At 43.0% G+C, this 27,558-nt stretch overlaps 1 protein-coding gene and 1 long non-coding RNA gene across 2 annotated transcripts; both read right to left on the bottom strand.

Moving 5' to 3' along the window:
* Window positions 1–3,345: 3,345 nt before the first annotated feature.
* LOC132578672 (uncharacterized) lies at window positions 3,346–7,933 on the bottom strand. Its single transcript, XR_009555896.1, has 4 exons — window positions 7,849–7,933; window positions 6,790–6,900; window positions 4,360–4,535; window positions 3,346–3,440 (listed from the first exon to the last, which is right to left on the bottom strand). It is a non-coding gene; the product is annotated as an uncharacterized LOC132578672 (long non-coding RNA).
* Window positions 7,934–14,551: 6,618 nt separating this feature from the next.
* On the bottom strand, window positions 14,552–27,028 carry LOC132577925 (lysosomal acid phosphatase-like). Its single transcript, XM_060247715.1, has 6 exons — window positions 26,861–27,028; window positions 22,401–22,496; window positions 20,672–20,758; window positions 19,288–19,440; window positions 17,998–18,096; window positions 14,552–14,725 (listed from the first exon to the last, which is right to left on the bottom strand). The coding sequence occupies exons 1-6, from the start codon at window positions 26,987–26,989 to the stop codon at window positions 14,552–14,554; spliced, it is 738 nt and encodes a 245-aa protein (XP_060103698.1). The 5' UTR covers window positions 26,990–27,028.
* Window positions 27,029–27,558: the final 530 nt, after the last annotated feature.

Here is a 27,558-nt window from a genome sequence, read left to right as displayed (position 1 = left end):
TCTCTCCTGCCCCTTGATACCTCTTGTGGAAGAGAAATCGGAGGGCGATGATGGATGGCTGGGGCAAGAAGTGCCTGGTCAGGAGTCTGACTATCTCCTCGTACGTTTTCTCCATGATCTTCGCAGGGCCGTGAGACCCTTTGCGATCTCGAATGTGGCCTCCCTGCAGACACTCAGGAGCATGTCTCTCTTATGGCTGTTGTCTGTAATCATGTTCGCTCGTAGGTAGCAGTTGACCCGCTCCGTGTAGGTCTCCCACCTATTGGGGTTGGCGGGGTTGAATTCTGCAAGGTGGCCCGTCGTCCCACTTGGGTTAGCCACGGCGACGGCGGGCACTTCAGTCTCCCTAGACTGCGTGCCTTCCTCGTCTCCGGCCAGGTCAGCCAAATCTCACTTGGGGAGTTACCTGGCTAGAATCCCACCTTCGTCGCCACTGTAATGTACTGAGTGACAAGACGTGTTGAAGGCAACATGCTTTATTAGCAAGTACATCACAAGGCAAGCAAATGCGGGCCGGGTCCCGATTATATAAATACCCTGGAACAACCCTCAGTCTGGCCAGGCCCAATCCTGGCCGGTTAAACTTCCCGCCACAGATCTTGATTGGCGGACCGTATTTGCGAGCTACGTCCGGGGACCAATGGACTTCCACTGGTCACCTCTGTAGCATTCGCTGTGTTGTAACTTCAGGACTGAAACACAAGACACAACACTTTCCAAGCTGTGTTCCTGAAGCTTTAATAATTTTTATGGCAGGCATTCAAGAAATGAAACCTTCACTATCTTTACGGTGGAGGAAAAGTGGCACATATTGTATTTCTGACATGTACATTAAAGGCAGAATAATAAGAGGGCAGTCTGTCAGAAGCTTATTATTCATAATTAGGGATGCCAACAACCAGGGGAAAAAAGGCCCTGTCCCTTTAATAGAGGCACACTAAATAATTACACACACTAAATAATGCACTTTTAATCCATTTTCAGTACACTTTCCAACAGGATTTTGCCAGTTCTTATAGTAAAATCCAGTCGAAAAGTGCACTGTACATGGATTGGAAGTGCATTATTTAGTGTGTGCAATCGCAGCCCTAATGTGTGGAAATACACTGTTGAAGAGAAGCTTACTCACCTCAGGGACAGTTGATCTCTGTTGCTGAAGTAGAGACCTAATGTGGAGCAGCAGGACTTGTCTGAGGCCTGAGTAAAGAAGTTTGCCCACTTCCCCTTCCCCCCATCATATGCAGCAGCTTGGGTTCATTTTCGAAACAAGGACAATTCTTGTTTAAAACTTTGCAAATAGCCTTGGGTACTACCATTGTCAGAAAGGTGGGGGCTAAGTTCTCCAAATGATGTAAATAAAAGTAAATACCCTGACGTGTGGTGATGTTCAGTGAGTCACAAATCAAAGAGCATAGTGCTAGCAACGCCAACAAATAATTGTTTGGGTAGGGTCTTGAGGTGATTATACATCTGTAGTTTCTCATTGGTTTTTTTTTTAAAAATCTGGAGATTGGAAATAGGATTGCTAACAGGTTGGGAGAAAAATGTCTTCATGTCCTTTTACTGGAGGGTTAAAGGGTGGAAATGGGTAGCTGAAGTTTTTCATGGCATGGAGATAAACGGCATTTCCTCATAAATAACAGCTGGCAAAGGGTATTTTTCTCCAGGTCTGTTAGCAACCCTCTTATAAACAACTGTCTGAAACTGACTTTAGTACAGGTATATTTTTTGAGGAATGGACATTTTATTGTGCTTTGGAATAATAAGCATAGACATTGAAGTAACAGTGTATTTTTCAAGCCTCTATAAATTTTGCGCTTCTGTTATATATGTACATTATATCAATATTTTATTTTAAGTATTTAGAAAGTACTCAAAGTAAAAGTGAACATCTCCTTCAAATGATGCTGTATCACCATCAGTCTTTTTTGCTTTTCTATAATTAGTGCTAAACTTGAAACATATGTTAGCTAGGAACAGGAAAGGTCCCCTGTGCAAGCACCAGTCGTTTCCGACTCTGGGGTGACGTTGTTTTCATGGCAGACTTTTTACGGGGTGGTTTGCCATTGCCTTCCCCAGTCTTATGTTAGCTAGAGTTCTCTAAAACACATTCCCACTGCTTTTAACCCAAGATTACTTCTGAAATCCCCAAGAGGCTTGTGAGCAGAAGAAACTGAGTTAAAAGAATAATGTTTCACTGAGATTTTAAGGAGTAGATGAGTGTCCTCTAGTGGTTATTAGTTCTTCCACAATTGATATCATGTACTCTGAGTGCTATAAATCATTCGTTTGCTTACACACAGCCGTCATTTTGTAGAAAAATAGGTGGTGGAGCTCATCCAGGGATTGTTATGCAGCTGCACATACTATTCAATGGACGAGGAGGTGGAACTCTCAGAAGGAGGAGGAGGAACTCTCAGAAAGGTTTAGGAACTGTGCTCCTGTGAGCTCCCACTGAATCTGAGGCCTGCTTACACACATATCACTTTGATTGTGGCTCCATAGAAGAACCTATGTTCTTGAATGTATGCAACTGTTCCTTGATAGATTGCATTTCTGGGGTCCAGGCATTAGTGGAGGAGTCCAAAACCACAAATTGACCTATCATTTCCCAGATTTCTACAAGTTAAATCTTATTGCATTGTCTACTGGGTGTCCCATCATGTTGATCGTATTGACTTATTCTGTATAATCTGCCTTGAGCCCCAGAGAAGGAGGTGAGCTATAAATAACAGAAATAAATAAAAATAATATTGTTACTTCCCAGAGAGGTTGTGAAGTTATTTATAGCATGCAATCTTAACAACAATTCCATGGGATTAAGCTCCATTGAATAAATGGGACTTACTTCTGAGTAGACCTGCTTGTAATTGATCTGTTAAATTTGCATGCATATAGTGCAAAACCTCAAAGAAGGTGTCTTTTTGAATGCTGGAGGCAAAATTGAAGCAAAACCATAAATAAAACCCATCAGATATTGTTAGAAGGAAAAGACATCTTTAATATTTGTTTTGCCATCCAGTTTAAGAGTATGGTACAAACAAGTTTGATGTGATGAATAATGTGAAAGTCTTAAAATATGCTGCATTGATTTCAGAGGAACACTGTCAACTGGAAAGCCAGAGAAGCAAATTATCTACAGGACAAACCACCTGTAGGTGTCTCTTTAATCATATTTACCACGATAGTAACAAGGCAGCCAGCATGATACCAGGCTGTGTAAGATTTCCATTTTACTACTCAAGTGATTTCTAGGTTCAAATAGGCAAGATAATGTAAAGATGAGTTCCGTGACAAAGGAAAATCTTGATGCTCAGGACAATGTGAAAGATTTAGCAATTATCGCATGTTTTACTATTACATAACTTAATGTGCATCTTGTTTCCTTCCTCTTAAGATGCTGATGCTGTTTTGTCCTTCCTTTGACTTTAGTTTTGCTTCTGGCAGATAAAACACAATAACAACATGTCAAAAAGCCAAAAATACTCTCAAAATGTAGAAAAATATATATTAGCAAAATACAGATATCATTATTACAAGAACTGTATGTTCCAATCTGTCCTCTTGTTTCTTTTGTTGTTGTATGTTGCCATTGTCAGTCCTTGCCGTTTGTCCTTAGCTGATCCCAATTCATTGTTTAATACAATCTTTATGCAGGTTTATGCATTGTTTCTATACAGTTGACCTCCCCTGTGCTGATCTGATCTCAACTAGAATCAGGCCCCTAGGGTGCAGTTTAAAGGAGTTCCTGGGTGAGAACTCTTTAAAATAGTGGAACAGGTTCTTTCCACTTTGCCCTAAACATAATGTTTGGTTGTGAAATGTGTGGGAAGAGCACCACATTTCCCTATCCTCACTAGCCTTCTCAAACTTAATGTTCAAAGGGGAAGGACGGTGGCTCAGTGGTAGAGCATCTGCTTGGGAAGCAGAAGGTCCCAGGTTCAATCCCCGGCATCTCAAAAAAAGGGTCGAGGCAAATAGGTGTGAAAAACCTCAGCTTGAGAGTCCCTAGAGAGCCACTGCCAGTCTGAGAAGACAATACTGACTTTGATGGACCAAAGGTCTGATTCAGTATAAGGCAGCTTCATATGTTCATATGTTCAAAGGGAAGGTTTTCAAGTATACATGAAGCAGAGTTATGTAGAAAACTGTGATTTTAAGATACCAGAAACTTTGGGTTTCAGATCTGAAATTATAAAAGCAGCAGGTACAAACCTACAAATAAATATAAACTTTTTTTTGAAAGGAATACCAACTTGAGAATTTTAAGAACACCATCTCATATTTATATCTTTTTACTATCATTCCCCCTATTGTTCCCAGATGACAGACAGACAGACAAATAATACTATTACTTACCTCCCATTTATAATGGCTTCCTATGGTTTCTTGCATTCTGCTGCCCAGTCATCTACTAGGATAGGCTGAACCAATTTTTTAAACTTGTCAAGTGGGCAAGCCTTTGTGCAGCCTGGCAGTGTGAGTGGAACAGGATCTTTAGCAATGTCGGTCAGGTAGTACATCTCAATGCTGTACTGGCTGATTTTATGTTACCCAAGAGAAGAAGAGAATTAGGTTATTACTTTCTTTTAGTACCACAGAGAAATGCAACATGGGCATTTTTTTCTAAAATAATGTTCTGAGATCTTTTCTGATACGATTTGTGGAACTGTACACAGCTTACTACTGTAAATATCAAAACTACCTTTTGATGTCTTCAACTAAACAGAAAGATCATAGAAATTTTGTTTATAGATGTCATTTGCCTTGAAGAAAATGACTTAGTTGTAAACTCTGAGGTTGGGTAGACTGACTTAGAGCCAAAGTACACATTATATTTTTCTGAGAGTCTCTCTGCAGATGTGGGGAAAGGCAAAGAATACGCTACATGCATCTCCAAAAGTGGGTAAATACTGCCTCCCAGCTGTTTCAGCTTGGGAAAACAAGACAAGGAGGAAAACAGGAGCCTTGTTTGAAAGCAGGAGCCTTGTTTCTCTCTGGGATGGTCACTGTCTTCCATTAAATGCTCAGCTTTGGGAGGCCCACACATGAAGTGGAACCACTGCCATCCTCCCGGTATCATTCTCCTGAGCCCAGTTGGGTTACTGGGACTTTAAAATGCCTTCCTCTGCTGCTGCTGTGGGACTGTGGGGAAAGTGAGTTGCATCCAGGCAACCCAAATCCAAATTGTGAAAAAAAAAACACACCCCGCCACCATAATGTGTAGTTTGACCCTTAGAGGAAGTCTTACAGATTTCAATGGATCTTCCTATGAAACAAGTGTGCAAAGGACTGCATCTTTGCAGCCCAATCCTATGCAGGTAGATTTTCCACTTGCAATTTCATTTTGTTAAGATTACAGTAAATTATTGGTATAGTGCCACAATAGAAAAATATCCAACAATACATGAATGCGGCCTGAGAATGGAGACAATCCTTGTTGGAATAAAGAGCAGTATACTCCTTCTTTCTGGGGTGGTTGTCCTCTTCCACCGAGTGTGCAGCTTCAGGAGGGATGCACATGGAGCAAGGGGGACACCTGGTAACCCAACTGGGCTCAGAAGAGTGATACCAGGGGGACCGGGGCGGGGGGGAGCACCGCTTCATGTCTGGGCCTCCCAAAGCTGAGCATTTGAGGGAAGACAGTGATAGCCAGCTATATCAGCCAAATCACCCCTGGCAATCAGTGGGGTGACAGATGTTGCAGCCAGATCACCCTCACATCCTAATCTTAAAGGTATTTATCCAGTGTGGATTTTTAACACCTTGTGTACCCCTCTTTTTGCCCAAAGAATCTCTAGGGTTGATGATCCAGTTCCCTTTTCGAAGAATTCCAGGGAAAAGCTAAATAAGGGATATGTTAAAGACTTTGTTGGTAGAAAATTAATAATTGAGTTTTGTAACCATATGATATCAATAAATTGTTAAAACACAAGACTTTGTTGGAGGAAGTCAACAATCTTCCTTTAGTCAGGTTAAAGGCCACTTATTCTATGATGTGTGGATCCAGTGTTGTGGGGATGCAGCCTTCATTATATCCTGGCCTCTAGCTCAGCTCCTGGAGGACATTTCCCCCATTTTTTTTTCTTGTTGCTGTCTATGTCTTTACCCTTACTTCAGGGTCAGGATAAGACCCTTGCCAACAAGCCTGGAGAAAAATGTCGTATCTTTTAAATAGGGGTTTAATGTGTAGAGATGGGCAGCTGGGAATATTTTATCTTGGATAAAATTGCTCACAATCTGGGTGGTAGGATGAGACCAGATCACAGGTCTCCCCTTCTTCTTAAGTGGTCCCCTTTTCTAGATTATTCTGGTTGTGGTATTTTTGGACAGGGGGCATGTCTAATGCTAGTTTATTGATTTGGCATTAATAAGCACCAATTATCTTTTTATCTTATATTAACATGTAACAATCTACTTGTAAACTATCAATTTTGGCTTTGTATATTTGTTACCTTGTATATGATTTCTGAAATAAAATTATTCTGAACTTTTTGGGGGGAGGGGAGCTTTTCATGGCACAAAAGAGGTAAATCATTTCAGTATGTCTCTATTAATGGGACAGGATGACTTTTTCTCTCCAGGCAGCTGGCAATTCTAGACATGGAAGGGTTCTTCTTTCCCAACCACAGATGCTTTAGCTTGAAGCTGTCTCCAGAATCCTTCAAAAGCCCAGGGATGCCTCCATCCTTGCTCCCATAAGGTTAATAGAACCATAGATTCATGGAATCATAGAGCTGGAAGGGACCTCCAGGGTCATCTAGTTGCATGTTGCGCCTGAGTGAATACTTGCCCATTTGTTTCTTGATAGAGTTCAAAAATGTGGCAGGCAGCATAAGGAGGCAGCTTTTTATCATATACATCCAGGGCTGATTGGAGGGCAATTATTGTAATATCATGCTATGAAGAAGAATACGAAATTCAAATGAAATACTGTGTGTGTATGTATATGGTTATAATACCATTTTTGTTTTTGCAAATTTTGTTGGGTTGAAGGACGTCATAATAGAATCCTTTCTTACAGTCTTTTTAACAAACTTTCCACATGTGTTATTTCATCAGGTGTGTGCTCAGACTGTGTCTTTCCCTCCTTTTCCACATGTGTTTTGCTCCCTTTAGTGGTCACTTTGATCTTTCTTTGTTGTTTCTGGCTTGTAAAATACCCAGAGAAACAGCAAGGAATGATTGAAGTGGCCACCAGAGGGAGCAAGATATGCATGGGGGAAAAAAGGGGGGGGGGTGGACCTGGACACAGTATAGACACACAACCAACAAAATTAACATGTGTCGAAAAACCCAAATTCCCAATACCATCCTAAGTAGTTCTATTCAGATTCCTGCTCAGGTCTATTCATTGGAGCTTACTCCCAGGAAGGGTTTCTCAGATTTGCATTGCTGATAAAAGGATCATTCTTGCAAGAATACCTGAAGAAGGAAGGAGCTTAAATGTGAAGAAATTTTTAACTATGTAGATTTAAGATCTTTAGGCTGGCTCTGTACAGTTCTTACAATCCAGAATTTAATGTGCAGTTGCGGTATATTTGTAGTTCATGTACATCTGTGCCTGCTTTCTAAATAAGCCACATATACTTCTGCACATGAAACTGGGGCAATGTGTGCATTTTTGTATATAAAATATATTCCACATATCTGCTACAAAAAGAGGTGGGACTATATGTGCCCAGCCTGCCTTCATTCATACAAACAGATTCTTCTAGGCCTTGATTCACACTAAACTTTCAACACATAATGAGATTGCTCACTTAGTATATAACATGATCTGTCTTAATCACAGAAGGGGGGGGGGTCCTTTCCCTTCAGTAGAAGTTTAATAGTGTTAATACTTACTGCTGAATACATCATCATTTTTTTGAAGTCAGCAGTGGTAGTAGCTTTTACAATGTCTTCTAAAATAGCTTTCACAAGGAGGCCTAGATGGTCATGAGAAGAAGAGAAGCCAAGAAAGAAGAGAAGCCTTTCAGAACTTGCTGCCATTTATCTTTTATTAGTTACGAGGAATTTATTTTTCAACTAAGCCAAGCCCGGCAACTGGTTCCTCTCCTGTTCTGTCCCAACCTAGTCACAGTAGTTAATCTACAATGGTCACCTCCAGACTAGACTACTGTAACTCACTGTTTGCTGGCCTACCCTTGAGAATGACGCGGAAACTTCAACGGGTTCAGAATGCAGTGGCTTGAGTCCTGACAGAAATGCCATAGATGGCACATATTCAACTAGTGTTGCGCCAGCTGCACTGGCTCCCGGTGGAGTACTGGGTCAGATTCACGGGTTTGGTTCTGACCTTTAAGGCCTTGAGCAGTCTGGGACCAATATATCTGCAGGACTTCAGTATGGCCCTTGAAGATAGGGTTGCCAATCCCCAGGTGGGGGCAGGGGATCCTTCGGTTTGGAGGCCCTCCCCCCGCTTCAGGGTCGTCAGAAAGCGGGGGGAGGGAGGGGAGGGAAATGTCTGCTGGGAACTCTGTTATTCCCTAGGGAGATTTATTCCCATAGAAAATCAGGGAGAATTGATCAGATCTGGGGCTCTGTGGGGGGGGGGGCTATTTTTTAAGGTAGAGGCACCACATTTTCAGTACAGCATTTAGTGCCTCTCCCCAAAATACCCCCCCCCCCAAGTTTCAAAAAGATTGGACCTGGGGGTGCAATTCTATGAGCCCCAAAAGAAGGTGCCCCTATCCTTCATTACTTCCTATGGAAGGAAGGCATTGAAACGGTGTGCCGTCCCTTTAAATGTGATGGCAAGAATTCCCTTTGGAGTTCAATGATGCTTGTCACAGCTTTGATCTTGGCTCCACCCCCAAAGTCTCCTGGCTCTTCCCCCAAAGTCCCCAAATATTTCTTAAATTGGACTTGGCAACCCTACTTGAAGAGCACTGAGCTGATAACAACGCTCTGGTGATCGCTGGCCCTAGAGTGGTCTGGCTGTTCTCAACCAGGGCCAGGGCCTTCTCGGTCCTGGCCCCAACCTAGTAGAACTCTCTGCCAGACAACATCAGAACCCTGCAGGACCTTATGCAATTCTACAGGGCCTGTAAAGCAGAGATGTTCTGCCAGGCTTTTGGTTGAGGGCAGCAATGGTTTATTATCTGGCAGGCACCTCCCTTCTCCTACCCCCCGCTCCAGATGCTTTCTATGTTTCCCTCCCCCTCCAGTATGATGCCCTGGTAGTGCAGAATTTAGAAGAACTTATAGGGCACTGCCATCTGAGATTTTATAAATTTTTAACTTAAATTGCTGTGCTAGTTTTAATCTATATATTGTTTTTAATATAAGCCGCACATCACCCAGAGCCCAGCATGAGCCAGGATGGGGCAATTAATTAAATCAAATAAAGGATGACTATAACTGAGAAAGTCTACTGTCCTTAATTCAAGCAAATTCTGAATAGTAACCAATGTCAAGAATAATTGTATTAGGGATTGTAGGCTCTGAATATTGTGTTCACTTTCATTTTTCTCCCAGAGCCTATAAAAGTGGCTTCTCATTGCAGTGGTCTGACAACCTCTCTTTAGGCAAATATTTCAAGTGATTTTTTTTGGTGTGTGTGTGTGTGTGTGTTTTAAAATGTGTGTGTGTGCGCATGGAAGTCATGGCGACTTCTGGTGACTGACCCCTACTGGGGGCCTGGAGGATATTCAGAGAGAAGGCTGAATAAAGCCTGCTTCTGCTTCCTGACTGCTGGTATTCCAAGGACGTGTTCTGTCCCATCCAAGTACTTGCCAGAGTTGGCCCTGCTTAGCTTCTGAGATCTGATGAGATCCGGTTTGCCTGGGCTATCTAGGCCTAGGCTATCCTGGACTTCCCTGGTGGCCTCTCATACAAATACCAGCCAGGGCCAACCCTGCTTTTCTGTTTTCTGTTGGCCCGGAAGGTAGGTCAGGGCTATTTTTTTTTTGGTTACTTTCTCTCTAATTTTTGAACCTATAAGGGTTTGATCTCAGTTTAGAATAAAGTTTGAATCCAGGGGCACCTTTGAGACCAACAACATTTAATTGAGTATAAGCTTTTGTGTGCATGTCCACTTCTTCATATACATTGAAACAGATTCCCTCAAACCTTGCATGGGAGAGGGTAGTTGCCAGGAAGGCCTAATTAGAGTCAAGATATATAAGTAACTGAGCAATAAGTATAGCTAAAATTGGACTAACACAGTTGGTAAGACCTGTGAATAGCAGCAAATTAGCATACAGATAATGAAAGAGTGATTATCTGTATCTGAAGAAGATTGCATCTACACATGCTAAGTCACTCAGTTCTTATACCCAGAAGTCACTTATACCTAGAATTAGACTTTATTGGTCTTAAAGGTGCCACTGAACTCAGACTTAGTTCCATATCTGGGAGAACCACAGTCACAAGTTCTCACAGAGTTTCCCTCTCAAGAGCTGTTTCTGTCAGAACTCTCTCAGCTCCACCTTCCTCACAGGGTGTCCGTTGTGGGGAGGGGAAGGGAGAGGAGATTGTAAGCCACTCTGAGATTCCTTCAGGTAGTGAAGGGCAGGGCATAAATCCAATCTCTTCTTCTTCATCATCTGTTTAACTCTTGTTATTTGAATGCTAATTTGTTGCTATTCACAGGTCTTACCAACTTCATTAATCCAATCTTAGCTATACTTATTGTTAAATTATATATGCATCTTGACTGCTTCTGTATCACAATCCTGGACTTCCCTGGTGGTTTCTCATACAAATACCAGCCAGGGCCAACCAGAGAGCCAGTTTGGTGTAATGGTTAAGTGTGCGGACTCTTATCTGGGAGCACTAGGTTTGATTACCCACTCCTCTGCTTGCACCTGCTGGAATGGCCTTGGGTCAGCCATAGCTCTGGCAGAGGTTGTCCTTGAAACGGCAGCTGCTGTGAGAGCTCTCTCAGCCCCGCCTACCTCACAGGGTGTCTGTTGAGGGGGAGGAAGATAAAGGAGATTGTGAGCCACTCCGAGATTTGGAGTGGAGGGTGGGATATAAATCCAATATCTTCTTCTTCTTGACTCTAACTAGCCCTTCCTGGCAACTAACTCTCCACCCTGGGATCATTTTGTAGAAAAATTGGTGGTGGAGCTCATCCAGGAATTGTTATGCAGCTCCATTTACTATTCAATGGACAAGGTGGGAAGGAGGAGGGGGGACCATCAGAAAGGTTCAGGAGCTGTGCTCCTGTGAGCTCCTGCTGAATTCAAGGCTTGCCTCCACCTATATGTAAGGCTTGGGAAAGTTTGTTTCAATGTTTTCTGAAGAAGTGTGTGCGCACATGAAAGCTCAGACCTTGAATAAAACTGTGTTGGTCTTAAAGGTGCCACGGGACTCAAACTTTATTCTGTTGCTTCAGACCCGCATGGCTACCCACCTGAATTTTAGAACACTATACAAGCCTAAACAGAATTATACCCTTCTGTTGTTTTTTTGCTGTCAAGTCACAGCTGACTTATGGCAGTCTCTTAGGGTTTTCAAGGCAAGAGGTGGTTTGCCATTGCCTGCTTCTGTATCACAATCCTGGACTTCCCTGGTGGCCTCTCATACAAATACCAGCCAGGGTCAACCCTGCTTAGCTTCCAAGATCTGACAAGATCAGAATGGCCTGGGCTATCCAGGTCAGGGTCACCCTTTTATGCCTGCTGAATCTGATGTTAACATGCAATTAAATGCATTTATGTGCATAATTGTTTTCTGTTGCCCCAGAAGGTAGGACCAGAACCAATGGGTTGAAATTAAATCTGACAAGTTTCTGGCTCAACATTAGGAAGAACATCCTGACAATTAGAGTGGTTCCTCAGCAGAACAGGCTTCCTCATGAGGTGATGGGCTCTCCTTCCTTGGAGGTTTTTAAACAAAGGCTAAATGGCCATCTGACAGCAATGCGGATCCTGTGAATTTAGAGGAAGGTATTTGTGAATTTCCTGCATTGTGCAGGGGGTTGGACTAGATGACCCTGGGGGCCCCTTCCAACTCTATGATTCTATATGAAAGTAAATCCAGCAGATAACTTCAGGACTTATCTTCAGCAAACTAGGGGCTAGGGTTGCCAGCTTCAGGTTGGGAAATAAGTGGAGATTTTGGGGGTGGAGCCTGGGGAGGGTGGGGTTTGTGAGAGGAGGGACTTCAATGGGCTATAATGCCATGGAGTCCACCTTCTAAAGTGGCTATTTTCTCCAGGTCAACTACTCTCTATTGTCTGGAAATCAGCTGTAATCGCAGGAGATCTCCAGCCACCACCTGGAGGCTAGCAACCTTACTAGAGGCAGTGGCTTGCTTCCCTGTAAATGTATTTAAGAGCATGTTAACAGCAAAAATCTTTTACAACTCAAATGGTCACAAAGCCCTTTTTAGATTTTATCTAACAGAATCTCAAGAGTATTGTTTGATATCTGACTGTGAAAACAGTAGTCCTATTTTGTGCCCATTCATAGCCAGAGAGAATAACAGCAAACATGGCAATAGGGTCCAACCAACCAAAGTTCTAGAAGTTGTCCCACAGTAGTTTGTTTTTTAAACTGTCAAATAGAACCTTTGTGTGGATGGGAATGGTAACCAGACTACAGCTGTGGCAGGGATGATCAATTGTTCTCCTGTCCCTCCATATTATCCTCACAACAACCCTGTGAGGTTGGTTATGCCAGTCACTCTATCTCATTCTAAGGCAGGGGTGGCCAAACTTGCTTAGCATAAGAGCCACATAGAATAAATGTCAGATGTTTGAGAGCTGCAAGACATGAATGTCAGATGTTTGAGATCCGCAAGACAGGAAGGAAAGGGAGGGAGGGAGGAAGGAAGGAAGGAAGGAAAATAGATGGGGAAGGAGGTAGAGGGGAGGTGGAAAGAAAGCAACTTCAACTTTAAATGTATTCTTCAAGCGGCTGGCTGGCTTGGCTTGGAGAAATGATTTAAAGAGAGAAATGCTTCTCCAAGCCAGTATGTGTGAAAAATCCACATGTGGTTCCTGAGCTACAGTTTGGCTACTCCTGGTCTGTTAAACTTCCATGGCAGAGTGGAGATTTGAACCATAATCTCATCCAATCCTGCAATCACTACACCATGCTGGTTTCCACTGTCTCATCTGATTTGTTCCTAAGACTTTTCTGTATTCTTCAAACAAACCCACACGTGAAATTGTATATTAGACACCAAATTTCTAGTCCTTAAACCTGTGCTAGACTTTGATATGTGAACCCCACTCTTTCAATTTACAGGTTTTTTCATAATCAGAAAACACAAGAGCACAGTTCATATGAATGCAAAGGGTTGGGTGTTTTTTTAGAACAATGCATTTTATATTTTTAAAACTGCGTTCATTGGCGGCATTACTTCAGCAAAAACTGTACATACACAAGGAAGCAAGACAGGACACATAGCACATGTGTCACAGGAAAAGTGGGGGGAGGGGGCTACTGGATACTTGCCTCCTTGCACTCGTGCTTTTTCTTCTCTTTTGTGCTCCCCAAAGACTGCACTTGTGGCTACCTCCAGCAGTGATTTCAGCTTGTCCATTGTCTCCTGTTTTACCCAGTCAGGATTTGGACGCTTATGGAGTTGCTAGTGTTAAAAAAGTGAGCTTAATGTGATCCATGTTAGAGCTGCTCGGCCTGCACATTCTTCCAACAATGTGGATGCTACCACAGACCCAAGTCACATACGTACCTGATTGTAGCCCAAAGGCTGAGAAGTGATGTGTGGGCGATCTGGCTGTGACATCTGTCACTCCATTGATCACCAGGGATGATCTGGCTAGCTCAGGTGGGTGTCCTATACCTCCCTCACCCCTCCATATGCATCCCTCCCAAAGCTGTGTGCTCAGTGGAAGAGGATGACCATCCCAAGCCACGTATGTGTCTTTCCACATAATCAGCTGCTTATAAGAACCTTTCCTTATAAGAATCTTGTTGTGTCTTGCGATTCAGTCCCTGAATTTACAACACAGCGCAGCTACGAGCCCTGAGGTGAACAGCGGGAAACTGTGGGTCACCTGACTGTAAGGGTCAGATGCTAACCGCCTATGACGATCTGTGGCGGGAAGTTTAACTGGTCAGGATTGGACTGGACTGGACTGGGAAGTGGGTTGTTCTGGGTAATGTATATAATCAAGGACCCAGCCCTGCCATGTTGTCTTTGTGATGTACTAGCTAATAAAGTATGTTGACTTACTCATGTCCAAACCTAGGACATTACAAATCTTAAAAGTTCTTTCCTCCTCGGCTGTTTTCCAACTGGAAAATGCCCCTGCCAAGCTGCTTTTATCTTAGCTTGAGAAAATATGTGGGTACTCAGTGGGGCTAAATGTGGAGGAAGAGGCATATTTCAGCAGGAAAGTGGCAGGGAGAAAAGGGATTAAAAAGTCCTTCACCTCCATTTTGTTCTCCCCCTCCAAAACCAGCAGTTAGTTTGGTAAAGACAATGAAAATCTTTTGTATTAGTCAAAGAACTAAGCACAGCTCCATCTTGGCCTGGCCAAGGAGAAGAGCAAGCAGTCACTTTCTGCCCCTCACATGATCAGTTGTCATTCACCTTGAATTCTGGCATGGCCAGAGGTGATCTTTGATTATGTGATGTGGTCCCGAAGGGCTCTTTTTGTGGAAGATGGATATGCTATAATAGTTAATAAAAATACCTGAACAAGTAAGGTATCATATGCATTCCAGAGCTTGTGATTGTTCACATCTAGAAGAGTTTTCACATCATATCCGAGTTTAGGTGCTATTCCACCTAAGAATGGCTGGAAGATAAAAACAAAAAAAGATCAATAGCCTGTAGATGCAAATCAGCAAACAGAATAATAGACTCTGTCCCTGCACTGAGTGACATGATACGTAGTACAGTCAGGGCTTTTTTGGGTAGAAAAATCCCAGCAGGAACTCATTTGCATATTAAGCCACACCCCTGATGTCACTATTGTTTCACACAGGGCTCTTTTTGCAGAAAAAGTCCAGCAGGAGCTCATTTGCATATTAGGCCACACCCCTGACAAGTCAGCCGGAACTGCGTTCCTGCTAAAAAAAAAAAGGCCCTGATTACAATAAAATGACCATAAATGCCCTCAACATTGGCATTTACTGGCAATTACAGAACATCCCAAGACCCACACAACTGCCTGTGGCAAATAACCCAGAAGTTTATTCTTGTTTCTACCATTTACCATTAGGCTTTTCTGCATTCTCATTGCTTGTGTGTTCCTGTTGCTTCAGGTATTTTTTCTGTTCTGCACATGTTTAGATTCCTCTAGTGGTTGATTCTATTTTACATAGTTAAGTGTCCAGCATAAAAACATGTAGTTCGAATCCGCAGGGAAATATGCTGGAGATAAAATGATGCAATATCAACGTGACCACTAGAGAGAGCAAAACACACACAGAACAGAAACTCTGACACTATGGACATGTCCTTCTTTGCTCCATTCGTACAATGAATGTTTTCCCTGGTAATACCTGTTTAGGTAGCCTTTGTCACAATAAAGACACTGGAAGGGTATCTCTGGCTGGTGCTGCAGCTGGTGTCTGACTTGACAATAAACCCTTTCCCATAATGAGAGCAGTAAAAAGATTTCTCTTCAGACAGGAAAGTGGTTTCTTTCTGGACTGGGTCTTTGGGCTAAGAGACTGGTTTTAAGCTTAGCTGTAAATTTTCTCTTGCCTTGAATTCTGAGCCATGTCTCTGTGACACCTCTGATACCTGGGAAAGCTTAATTTGTGAGCAAAGTCTTCCCCACAATCAGGGCAGTGAGAGGGTTTCTTTGTGACATTCTCTTCCTTAGTGTGATGGTGGTTTGGGACTAGCTGGTGGAAAAGTGTCTCCCAGCCATCAAATGTTCAGTAATGCCCACTGTGTTGTGACCTAAAGATATGTCTGCAACTGGGACATTTCTACAACTTCTCTCCAGTATGAGGTTCTGTTGGGTTTTTGATGCAATTTCACTTCCTGTCGTCATGAGTTAATTGTTTGTATATGCATGCTGATGTTTAGCCAGTGAGATTGGTAGAGCCAATGAGAATGTTTGCATGTACTTCCCGCCAAGGTTAGGTGTCAATATGCATAGTGACCATTGAGGGAGAGCCCTAATAGGCTAATCCATATATTTGGGTGGTGGTCTAGGGGACAGCATACGGTAACTTCTATTGCCCTTTGTGTTAAGCCCTTAGATCTCCATGCAGTTGAAGTTAAGACTCAAGAGAGTCAAGATGTAGTTTAGAAGTTAGATAGGATATGGAATCCTTTCTTGTTTTCTAGAAATCCCAGTCATCCCTTTCCTCATTAGTAAACTACTTTTATTCTTAAACTAAACTGTGTGCCTGGCTGTTATTTTGTGGTTCTCTCCATGTTAATCGTATATCCAAACCCTAACAGGTTCCCATTCACACTGAGTGTGCTACCACAGTTGCGACATAAAGTTTATTTCCAGTGTGAGATCTCTCATGAGCCACAAAAGATGGTCATTTGTTCAGACCTTTCCCACTGCTGCTGTAGGAATTATTTCTCTCTCTCTGGAGGATTATATGGTAGATGGATACTTTCCCAGGATCAAGATCACCAGTGTTGTGTAGTTCTCATACCATTCCCTAGAAACAGATCAAATCCACTGAAATTCTGGGTATTAGTCCACTCAAAAGCTATCTCTATGTTTTCTTGCCTTATAATAACATGCATTTTATTTAGCTGCCCAAAGCATTCCTGTTTCAGGAAACCTGAATTTGAATCTCTCATTAGCCCTTTCTCCACTGGATGAACCTTCTGTATCTTGGAGAACATAACAGAGTTTTTCACCATAGGTAAAGGACTCATCCTTGTTTGTCTGAAGATTGACTCCCTGTTCAGGCTTGGAAACAGTCAAGCAGCTGGAGAGGTTTCCCTGGAGAATTCCACCTTGTGTACAAAATCATACTGAATTTGCACCTCTGGCCTGGGGTTTCTTTGGTGCCAGGTCTCAAAGGACATTGACTCATTACCTTTTTTACAACCTATGGTCCAACCTCAGAATTTTCTGCACTGATTAGCAAGAGCGGCATCTTGACAACTTGCTCTGTTTGCAGGAATATTTCAGTCTTGTCATTCTGAAATTGCAACAAGGTCAGCATGGTGCATCTCTGCTGCATGCTGTTTCCAGAGGGAGCAAATAGACAAGAATACAAAAGGAACTCCTTTTCTTCAGTGGCACTCACCAATACCTCTCCAAAAGTGTCAGGTTCCTGAACTTCAGTAGCCACATTCCTCCACTGACCTCTCAGAGGCAGGGATTAATTGCAGGTGATCCGAAAACTCATTGTGCATGCAGTTTGCAAGAAGTCCACACTTTAGTCAGACAAAGAAAATGTTGGCACTATGTGGCTGTCCAGCACAGACCTTCTTTCCAGCTGGGGATCAATAAAGCAGGTTTGTGTTGTCCAGATGCCTCCACCTTCACCAAGCGGGAAGAAACAGCAGCAGCCTCAACCATTGATAGGATTGGTACGCCTCAAAAATGTCCCATCCAGATTCTTTCAGTGAACAATCCAGTTCCTTCTAACATATTTACTAGGACAGGCCACATGATATGTTAGAGACTTGACCTTCCTTCACACCTGCTACTGCAAAGGTTGCTAACCTTTTTGTTAGGCTATTTCTTCTCTGCTCACATGTTACCAAGTTTTGTTCCGTTTTACAAACACATGGATTAAGAACGCCAGCAGAAATGAAGCTGTCAACTTAGCATTACAGAGAAAAATCCTATGAAATAAAAAAAAAATTTGAAAGAAGACCCGAGGAGATCTTTTCACAATCTTCTCCTGAGTCTTCTAGGAGATGAACAAATTACTTTGTAGCATCTGTTAAGCTACCAGTAGCTCACAAAACTGTTGGAGACCACTGCACTATTTATTCTATTACAAATAAAACAACCTTGGGAAATGCCATAATGTTATTAGGGAGGAAAATCTGTGGAGCTGTAAAAGTAATTTCAAGAAATGAAGCGAGGCTGGTTTTCAGGTCATCCACCGAGAATGCTTTTTTTTTTCTTACCATGTAGTCTTTCAGCTTGACCTTGAATGCAGCTGAGTCCAAGGATTCCTTCAGAAGTTTAAGAAATCGTGGACAGTCAAGGCGAGGATAGGACAATAGCTGGAACAAAAAATAATAGAATGCAAGCTCCTGTTACTGTGGCTTGTCCCTAATCTATTCAAGTTGTTTACAGTCATGTTGATCCAAAAATAAAAGTTGGAAAGCCAAGGACACAATCCATGCAGTACCTTTTACTACTGCCATCCCAATGACACACAATACTGCACAATATTTTTTTTTAGTTCCCTAGAAATCTTCATCAAGCTAGATGCTACTACTAGGATGAAGTCGTCTTTCTATATTTTATTTATTTTGTAGAACAAAGCAAGAGTCAAGGTGCACCTTTAAAACCAACAAAGTTTTATTCAGAATGTAAGCTTTCGTGTGCTAGAAGCACACTTCATCAGACAATAGTTTGGAATAGGCAGCTATCGTCTGATTAAGTGTGCTTTTAGCACACAAAAGCTTACATTCTGAATAAAACTTTGTTGGTCTTAAAGGTGCTACTTAACTCTTGCTTTGTTCTACTACTTCAGACCAACACGGCTGCCCATCTGGATCTATTTATTTTGTAGTACAACCAGGGCCCTTTTTGTAGAAAAAACTAAGCAGAAACCTGTTTGCATATTAGGCCACACCCCCTGACATCACCATTGTTTTGCACAGGGTTTTTTGTGAGAAAAGTCCAGCAGGAACTCATTTGCATATTAAGCCACACACCCTAATACCAAGCCAGCCGGAACTGCGTTCCTGCTAAAAAAAAAAAAAAAAAAAGACCTGAGTACAACCAAGATGTTCCTAATGAACATCAATGTTAACAAAAACCTTTGCAGCGTTTATGGTATTTATTCTCAAAATAATCCAGTTATAGGGTTCCCAGGGGCTTCCTGGCCACCAGTGGGGGATCGGGGAGGGGTGGTTTGCCAGATCCATGTTGGGAAACTCCTGGAGATTTGGGGCTGGAGCCTGTGGGGGAGGAAGGGACAATGTCACAGAGTCTTCCCTCCAACGCATCCATGTTCTCCAGGGGAACTGACCTCTGTAGTAGGGAGATGAGCTGTAATTCTAGGAAGTCCCCAGGTCCTTTCTGGAGGCTGGCATCCCTAAATCAGGCTATGAATGTACAATTCTTCCCACCTGCAAATCTCCCTCTTACTCCATGTATATGTCTGAGTACAGATGCCTGAGTATATCTCTGAGTGAGAGAATCTAATGTTTAGCTGTAGATACATATATAATATCCTTTCTTACCTGATCATATTTACGAGGCAAAGTATGAACTGGAATAGGCTGCCAAGCAATGCGATGGTTCCATATTTGGCTACCAGTTGGAGGATAGAGGCCAGCTAAGTTGCTTTGAGCACTCATTATAGTTCGATCAACGTCTGTGCTTAGGACATAAATCTAGAGAGGCAAAACATGAGTCGATCAGAGTAGTGCTGACTTTGGTTCCCGTGGACCAAACACCAGATAAGATTTATTTATTTATTTTCATTTATATCCCACCCTCCCCGCTGAAGCAGGTTCAGGGCAGCTTACATGCTCATGCATATGCATGAGAATAAAACATATAAAACATAAAAGCCATAAAGCAGTTTAAAAACATCTAAAAGTTAACATTGTGATGGTATGGTCTTAAATTCAATTTTATGTTCTCTGTAGGCAAATCTTAGATGCTGAGTGAAGTGGACAATGAAGCCCAATAATATTTTTTTTCTTGGGGTCAGTTGGTAAATGAAAGTCAGTAGGTGAAGAACAGTGCAATCTTACAAAGAACATGGTATTCCCAAAGTCTTCCTGGCTATAAGGATCAAGGTGGGGGACACAAGGATTCTGTAATAGTGCCACTACAAAGAATGACCTCCTTGTCTGTAGTGAATACCTTCCTTAGAACTGAGGAGAGCACAGAGAGGGCCTCTGAGGAAGAATTTAATGAATAGATAGATGTCTATGGGAACAGCCTAGTCTCCAGCCACAGAGGGCTTTACAGGTGAAAGCCAACCATTTGAATTGTCCCTTGAAGCAAATCACCAACCAGTTTAGATTCTTTAGCTCCAAAAAGTACCTTCCCAAGGAATCTACACTAGTCAATCAGCTATCCCATCATCTCATCTTTGCACATCAGGATCTTCTGGAGAGTCACACTGGCCACCAGTTGGTCACCTCTGGTACAGATTTTCATCTGTTTGGGAATAGGGTTGCCAAGTCTCCAACTTCCTGTAGCAAAGCATGTGCACGATGCAATGATGTCACCCAGAAGTGATGTCATCAAAATGTACCATAGAGTTTTTCCCTCCCAAATGGCTAGAACGTTCAGGCTCTTCCCCCCCACCACCACCAAGAACCAAGATGTGTCTCTGAGGCTGTTCCACTCTCAAGACTCTAAACCTCTGCTTCAGTCCTCTACAAGGTAGCCTCAGGGCTGGATCTAGAAGGGAGCAGAGGGGGTGCTTGCCCTGGGCACCGCTGGAGGTGGTGGTGCCAAATTGGGTATGGAGTCCATTCTATTCTATGGGCTGGTGGGTTGGGAACCTCCTGGCAGGGGAATCTCCACCTGGACGGGGGCTTGGCAGCCCTATTTGGGAGGCTGATGCATCACGTGTTGATAAAAATATTTATAGAAATATTTACTCACCTCCTTTCTTTTGTATTCAGCACTTAAAAATTTTCCATATTTATTCCTAAAGAATCGACCAAGTTTGTGCTGCTGCTTTATTCCGATCTGTGGGAGCAATAATAACATGGGTTATGGCTTTTGTTTATTTTATTGCCACTTGTTTTTACCTGCTTGGACAAACCATTTTAGAGTAAGGAAAGTACTTTGCATATTGTACAAGTGTCAATCGCAAAACAGTAAAACAGTTGACTCAAAGAAGAAGAGTTGGTTTTATATCCCACCCTTCACTACTCAAAGGAGTCTTGGAGTGGTTTATAATCATTTATTATTATTATTATTATTAGTTATTATTATCAGTTATTATTATTAGTTTATTTATATTCCATCTTCTGGATGGAACTAGAAATGCATCTACAGACCGCTGGTTTTTATTCTTATTTTTATGTCTTATTAATTATGGTTTTAACTTTATTATGTAAATGTTTTTAAGCTGAATCTATGTGAATTATAATGTTGTAAGCCGCCCTGAGCCACTTCGGTGGGAAGGGCGGGATATAAGTCTAAATATAAATAAATAAAAAATATTCTGCCTATTCACCCATTGGGGGCTCAGGGCGGAGTACATCTATATAAGTAATAAAATCACAGTAGAATCGCAATAAAATTGCAATAAAATCAATTACAGTATTTAGGTGATGGTTCAGCAGGATGGTATAGCAAGATGGTGCAGCAGGGGAGTCCAACTGATCTAACAGATAGATGCCTGCTGCCTCATCCAAAAGCCTGGCTGAACAGCTCCATTTTACAGGTCCTATGAAAGGCTAACAAGCCAGGTAGGCCCCGGATCTCCATAGGGAGCTGATTTCACCAGGTCGGGGCCAGGGCCAAAACCAGACACCCTGTAAGGCTGAGAGAGCTCTGAGAGAACTGCTCTTGAGAGAACACCTCTGAAAGAACTGTGACTGACTCATGGTCACCCAGGTGACTGAATGTGGAGGAGTGGGGAATCCAACCCAGTTCTCCAGATAAGAGTCTGCTGCTTTTAACCACTAGAGTCCTGTCCCACCCCACCCCCTGGCACCATTCGGCTCTTGAAAATGGTGTGAAGAGGGAGACAAGCCCCTTATCCCTCTGCACCACATTCCCAAACAGAATTGGAATCTCAAGCCATTTTGAAAACTTAAAAAATAAATTTAAAAATAACACCATGTCCCCTTGTTGGGCTTGAGGACACAGTATCATCAAATATAACTTTCAGTCAGACTCAGTAATACCAATGGTTTGGATCCAACCAGCTTTTCCACTTGTGACAAAGGAAGCATGGGGACTGGTAAAGTCAAAAGCTATCTAGGAAGGGACCTGTAGCAAGGACTGAATTGGGTAACATTGAGCAAAATACTTACGGGATTCAACCCATTAACTGTTGCAACCTGGACAACAATTTGTTATTAAAGTGACCCTATGGCAGTAAAATCTGGTGCAAATGTGACTAAATTGAGGGTTTGTTTTTTTTACAGTACTTAAAAATCTGGCTTTTAAGAAAAAAAGTTAAAGTAGGAATGTAGAAATTGTCTTTCAGGAGTGCAGACTGGAACAGATACTTTCTTGACTCCACTGTATTCCACTATAATTAAACTGGCATTGCTATTGGTGGAGCCAGCCTCAGTTAATAATCACATAATGGAAAGCCAACAACTTCATGGTGATTAAATATATATTCAATAATTTTCAAAAGCAAACATCAGACCCTGGTGAGTTGTCCATATCCTTGATTCCAAGTGGTTTCTTTATGGGGGTTCGTGGGAAAAGTCGAAATGGGACTTCTGTCGCCATGTCGGTAAACCTGGTAGAATGGATTGTAGACTGAATTAGCTTTCAGGAACTAAATAAATAGAGTTGAACAACTTCATGCGCTTAATATCCCCACTGGGAAGATCAATACTCCAGGCTTCTAAAAATAACTAACAATGGGCAATGCTAAATAGAGTTACACTTTTCTGAGCCAACTGACTTCAATGTATTAGGAAGGATGTAGCTTTGTCTAGGATTGGAGTGTTCATTACTACCATCGAGGACACTGCAATCTCCAATTCTGCCATTTATATCCTTGTGATGTTGTTCCCTCCCCTCCAAGTTCAACTCTAACAGTGATAGCCATATAACGAAGTTTATTATTCTTTTAATCTGTTTAAAACATCTTTGCTATGCTGGATGGTAATTTGCTACCCACCCACTATATATGTAAAATATATAAGATATGCAAGATTCTGTTTCCGTTTCATACTTTCTGAAGAAGTGTGCTTGGCACACAAAAGCTCACACTTCGAAGAAAACTTTGTTGGTCTTAAGGTGCCACTTTGTTCTAATGTTAACTACTTATAATATAGAAGAAGACTACAGATTTATACCCCAGAGATTTATACAGATTTATACTCAGAGATTCAAAGTGGTTTACAATCTCCTATAACTTCTCCTGCCACAACAGAAACCCTGTGAGGTGGGTGGGGCTGAGAGGGCTCTCACAGCAGCTGCCCTTTTAAGGACAACTCCTGCGAGAGCTATGGCTAACCCAAGGCCATTCCAGCAGGTGAAAGTGGAGGAGTGGGGAATCAAACCAGATAAGAGTCTGCACACTTAACCACTACACCAAACTGGCTCTATGCATCGATGAGGCAAAGTGGTAGTGAACATCAGCTCTTTGTTGAATCAGCATAGTAAAGGCTAAGCATAAGACTCAGGAAATGGTCAACGGGGCCTGAATTATATACAACTCTGGGTTCCCGCGCAAGCACGGTATTGGGTCATTCAAACCGGCTGGTTCCCTGTGATTGGTCCCGGGCAGCAGGTATTTGGATCCTACTGTCCATTATTCCCAGTTCCCCAAGCTTGGTCTGTATGGCTCCAATGAGCCAGGTTGGAATACCCTCAATAGTCCACATGTAATCTTAAATTCCCATACATAACATTACTGTAATGTCCCACCAATACTATGAAAATGTTACTTTAGCTGGTAGACAGATACAGAAATTAGATATAGAAGTTCTAGATATAGAAGTTAAATCAAACAAATCTTATTGGAATCACTTTAATTAGATTCATTTGGGTACTCATGTTAGTCTGAAGCAGCTGAACAAAGTTTGAGTCCAGAAGCACCTTTAAAACCAACAAAATTTATTCAAGGTTTAAGCTTTGTGTGCAAGAAGTGTTCTTGTGCACAAAAGCTTATACCTTGAATAAAACTTTGTTGGTCTGTAGTCTGTTGCTGCCCTGACCTGGATAGCCCAGGCTAACCTGCTCTCAGTCAGTCAGTTTATTATTATGGCCCATGGCTAGCATAGAGCAAAACACTAATTTAAATAAAATACAGAAAGTGCACAGCCATTTGTATGGGAGTATTATAGTATAATATACAAAAACTTAAGAAGAAGGTATTTAAGGGAAGAAGGGAACTTACAGCATTTTTGAGGGTGGGGGGAAGGCTAACTCGCTCTCGTGATATTGGCTGCTAGTGGAATCAGAGCTGGTTAGTATTTGGATGGGAGACCACCAAGCAAGTCTCAGGCTGCTCTGCAGAGGGAGGCAATGGCAAACCACCTCTGAATTAGGGATGTGCAAAAAAAAAAAAAATTCGGAATTACACAGATTCGTAAGTATACGGGGGGAAAAAAATTGGAATCCCGTATATTTCTGAATTCTGTAGTCGGAATAGCCGCATATACGGTAGATGCGCGGCTATTTCCGAATATACGGCCCCATTATTCCCTATGGGCCATTGAAATCAATGGCAAATAGGGTGTATTTGAAGCCGCCTGGAGGGGAGAGGCTATTTCCGAATATACGGCCCCATTATTCCCTATGGGCTATTGAAATCAATGGCAAATAGGGTGTATTTGAAGCCGCCTGGAGGGGAGGGGGTTTGAGGGAGAGCCCCCAAATTTGCAGGGGACCTGCAGGAGACTCTCCCCTACAAACCCCCCAAGTCCCAAAAAGATTGGGCCAGGGGGTCCCATTCCAGGGGCACCCAAAGAGGGTGCCCCTATCCCACCATTATACCCTATGGGCCATTGAAATCAATGGCAACATTGGGCATAATTAGAGGCTACTGGGGGGCAGGGGGTTTGAGGGAGAGCTCCAAAAACTGCAGGAAACCCACAGGGGACTCTCCCCTACAAAACCCCCAAGTTCCAAAAAGATTGGGCCAGGGGGTCCCTGTCTTTGGGCTCCCCAAAAGGCCCATTGCCAACAATGATGTGGAAAGCCCAATTAGCCACTTCCACCACTATAATTGCTGTGGGGAAAGTGGCTCTGGCCAGAGGAGAGTTTGAGGGAGAGGCCCCAAAACTGCAGGGCAGCTTCAGGGGACTCCCCAGCATGCAACCCCCCTGGCCCAAAAAGACTGCACCCATCTGTGGGCACTCCAAAAGGAACACTGCTCCCAATGGTGAGAAAAAAAACAATTAGAGCCACTTCCTCGCTGTAATTGTCGTGGGAAAAGTGGCTCTGGTGAGCAGGAGGTTTTGAGGAGAGCCCCCCAAACTGCCGTGCAGCTTCAGGGCACTGTCCCACACAAAACCCACAAGGCCAAAAAAAAATTGGACCAGGGGGTCCAATTCCTGGGGCACCAAAGCCAAACCTAACTTCATACCGGAGAATCTCTATAGGACCCAAATGCACTACATCCCTCTATCTACTCTATGAACCCTGCAGGCCTGGAACCAATATAAACCCAGTTGCCAACGTCACTGCCACACAAAACACAATCTGCTCAAGGTCTGCTCTGCAGACCTGGCTGCAGCAAACCTAGATGCCAGCTCTCCAGCCCTGCCCCAAACAACACGAGGAGAGCTGGTGAAGCACAACAAGCCTGCTGGTTCTGGGTCTCTCACCCAGGTGCCAGCTTCCCTGCCACAGAACACACAATCTGCAGATGCCAGCTCTCCAGCCCTGCCCCAAACAACACGGGGAGAGCTGGGGAAGCACAACAAGCCTGCTGGTTCTGGGTCTCTCACCCAGGTGCCAGCTCCCCCCCCCCAAAAAAAAACCAGAACCAGGAAGAGGGACAACAGGAGAAGGCCAAGAAACACAACTGTTAAAAAAGTGGCCTTTTAAACAATGAAAATTAGGCCAAACAGCACCCCCTTTCCAAGAACCAGAAGAGAAAAGGAGCAACAGCAGCAGAACACAGCAGCAACAACTCAAACACAGAATCCTTTTAAAACAGTAAAAAACAACTTTTAACAATACAGGAACTTTACCAACCCCTCCCCCCCCCAAAAAAAAATCCTTCACCCTAACCCCAAGAAATCCAAGCCACCCAAATAAGTAAAAGTAAAAGGACATTGCACTTTTAAAAGTCCTCTCACTAATGGGCCCCAATTGGAATCGGCTGCAGGCGATTCCATATGCAGCCGAATCAGTGGTGATTCGGCGGCTGATTCGGTTCAGCCGAACCGAATGCATACCCTTACTCTGAATGTCTCTTGCTTTGAAAACTGTATGGGGTTGCCATAAGTTGGATGCAACTTGATATAAAAAAAAAAATCTGCTGCTCGGCAGACCAGACCCCTTGACAACGAAATAAGAAAAACAGAGTAGGAGAAAAAAAGATGGAAGAAAAAGGACAACAGGGGCTGTAAGAAGGACAGAAAACCTTGCCCTGGGTTGACTCCTGCAGCCTGAAGTCCATTCTGCTCCATTCATCTCCTTCTCTTGTATGCATGAACCAGGATCTCATTATTCTTCGGAATTTTGTTGCTTTACAGTTAGGGTTGCCCACTCTGGGTTGGGAAATGTCTGGAGATTTTGGGTACTACTGGGGAGAGGGTTGGAGAGGGGAGGTACTTCAGCAGAGCATAATGCCATAAAGCCATTTTCCAAAGCAGCCATTTTCTCTAGGGGAAATGATGTCTGTAACCTGGGGACCAGTTGTAATAGGAGCTACCATGTGGAGACTGGGAACCCTATGAGTTCAATTGTATGAACAATTACTCCAGGCTAAGTCCACTGGCATCAGGGGATGGCTGGGACTGCCCTATTAGTATTGCTCAATTATTTTGCAAAAGATGGACGCAGTAAAAGGAAACACATCTTTTCCCTTTGGTGGATAAACAGAATGGGAGAGTTTATTGTGCAGAAAGAATAACTTGTAGCTTCATGCATCTAGCAGGGTCATTGTCAGCAATGCAGTAAAAGGAGCCTCGTACTTACCGTTGTCACAAACTTCAGTTCCCTCCCTGCACCTGTGGCTCTTTGAAAAAGCAGAAAGAAGCAGAGGCTAAGAAGGGAGAACCGAAAGCCACTGAGGCTTTGTGCCAGATATGGGACAGACTCGATCATCCTGATGTCAAGACAAAAATACTTTTAGGGAGAAGTGGTCCCTGAGGAGCAACTTTATAAAGAACTGACAAAGGGGTGGAGACTCCATGCTGCTCCCATCTGCCCAGCCTCTTTCTGGTCACGCTTCATATGATGGAGTGCTGGAAACTGGAAAACACATCAGTTGGGCAACCCATGTGATATTTCAGCATACATTTTGGCCAAGTCTCATAATATGTTCTGTTGACATGCTGGGGCTACTGCTGACTCCTGAGACTTGGTTCCTTGCCTTTTGGGGCCTGTCAGCATATTCTGAGCCTGCTTATAATAGCATGGAATTGTCACAGATGTCCTGTCAGCGAGCTTTAACTTTGGTTTTCTACATCTAGTGTCTCAAATGAAGGAGGGGAAAGATTTGGGAGCATAGGGTTGCCAGGTCTATGTTGAAAAATACCTGGAGACTTTGGGGGTGGATCCAGAAGAGAGTGGAGTTTAGGGAAGGGAGGAGCTTCAGCATGATACAATGTCATAGAGTCCGCCCTGTAAAACAGCCATTTTCTACAGGGGAGCTGATTGCTGCCCACGAGAGC

This window comes from Heteronotia binoei, chromosome 10 (genome assembly GCF_032191835.1).
Source record: "Heteronotia binoei isolate CCM8104 ecotype False Entrance Well chromosome 10, APGP_CSIRO_Hbin_v1, whole genome shotgun sequence".
Classification (NCBI taxonomy): domain Eukaryota; kingdom Metazoa; phylum Chordata; class Lepidosauria; order Squamata; family Gekkonidae; genus Heteronotia; species Heteronotia binoei.
This window is presented reverse-complemented; position numbering and strand designations above follow the sequence as displayed.

Excerpts from the sequence above, each read along its gene's own strand:
- LOC132577925 (XM_060247715.1), bottom strand. The coding sequence starts at position 26,989 with ATGATCGAGTCTGTCCCATATCTGGCACAAAGCCTCAGTGGCTTTCGG. Across the intron at positions 20,759-22,400 it reads GATATGGACAACTCACCAGG|ATCGGAATAAAGCAGCAGCA; the intron begins GTCTGATGTTTG and ends TTGCTCCCACAG. Across the intron at positions 18,097-19,287 it reads TGCCTCGTAAATATGATCAG|CTATTGTCCTATCCTCGCCT; the intron begins GTAAGAAAGGAT and ends TTTTTGTTCCAG.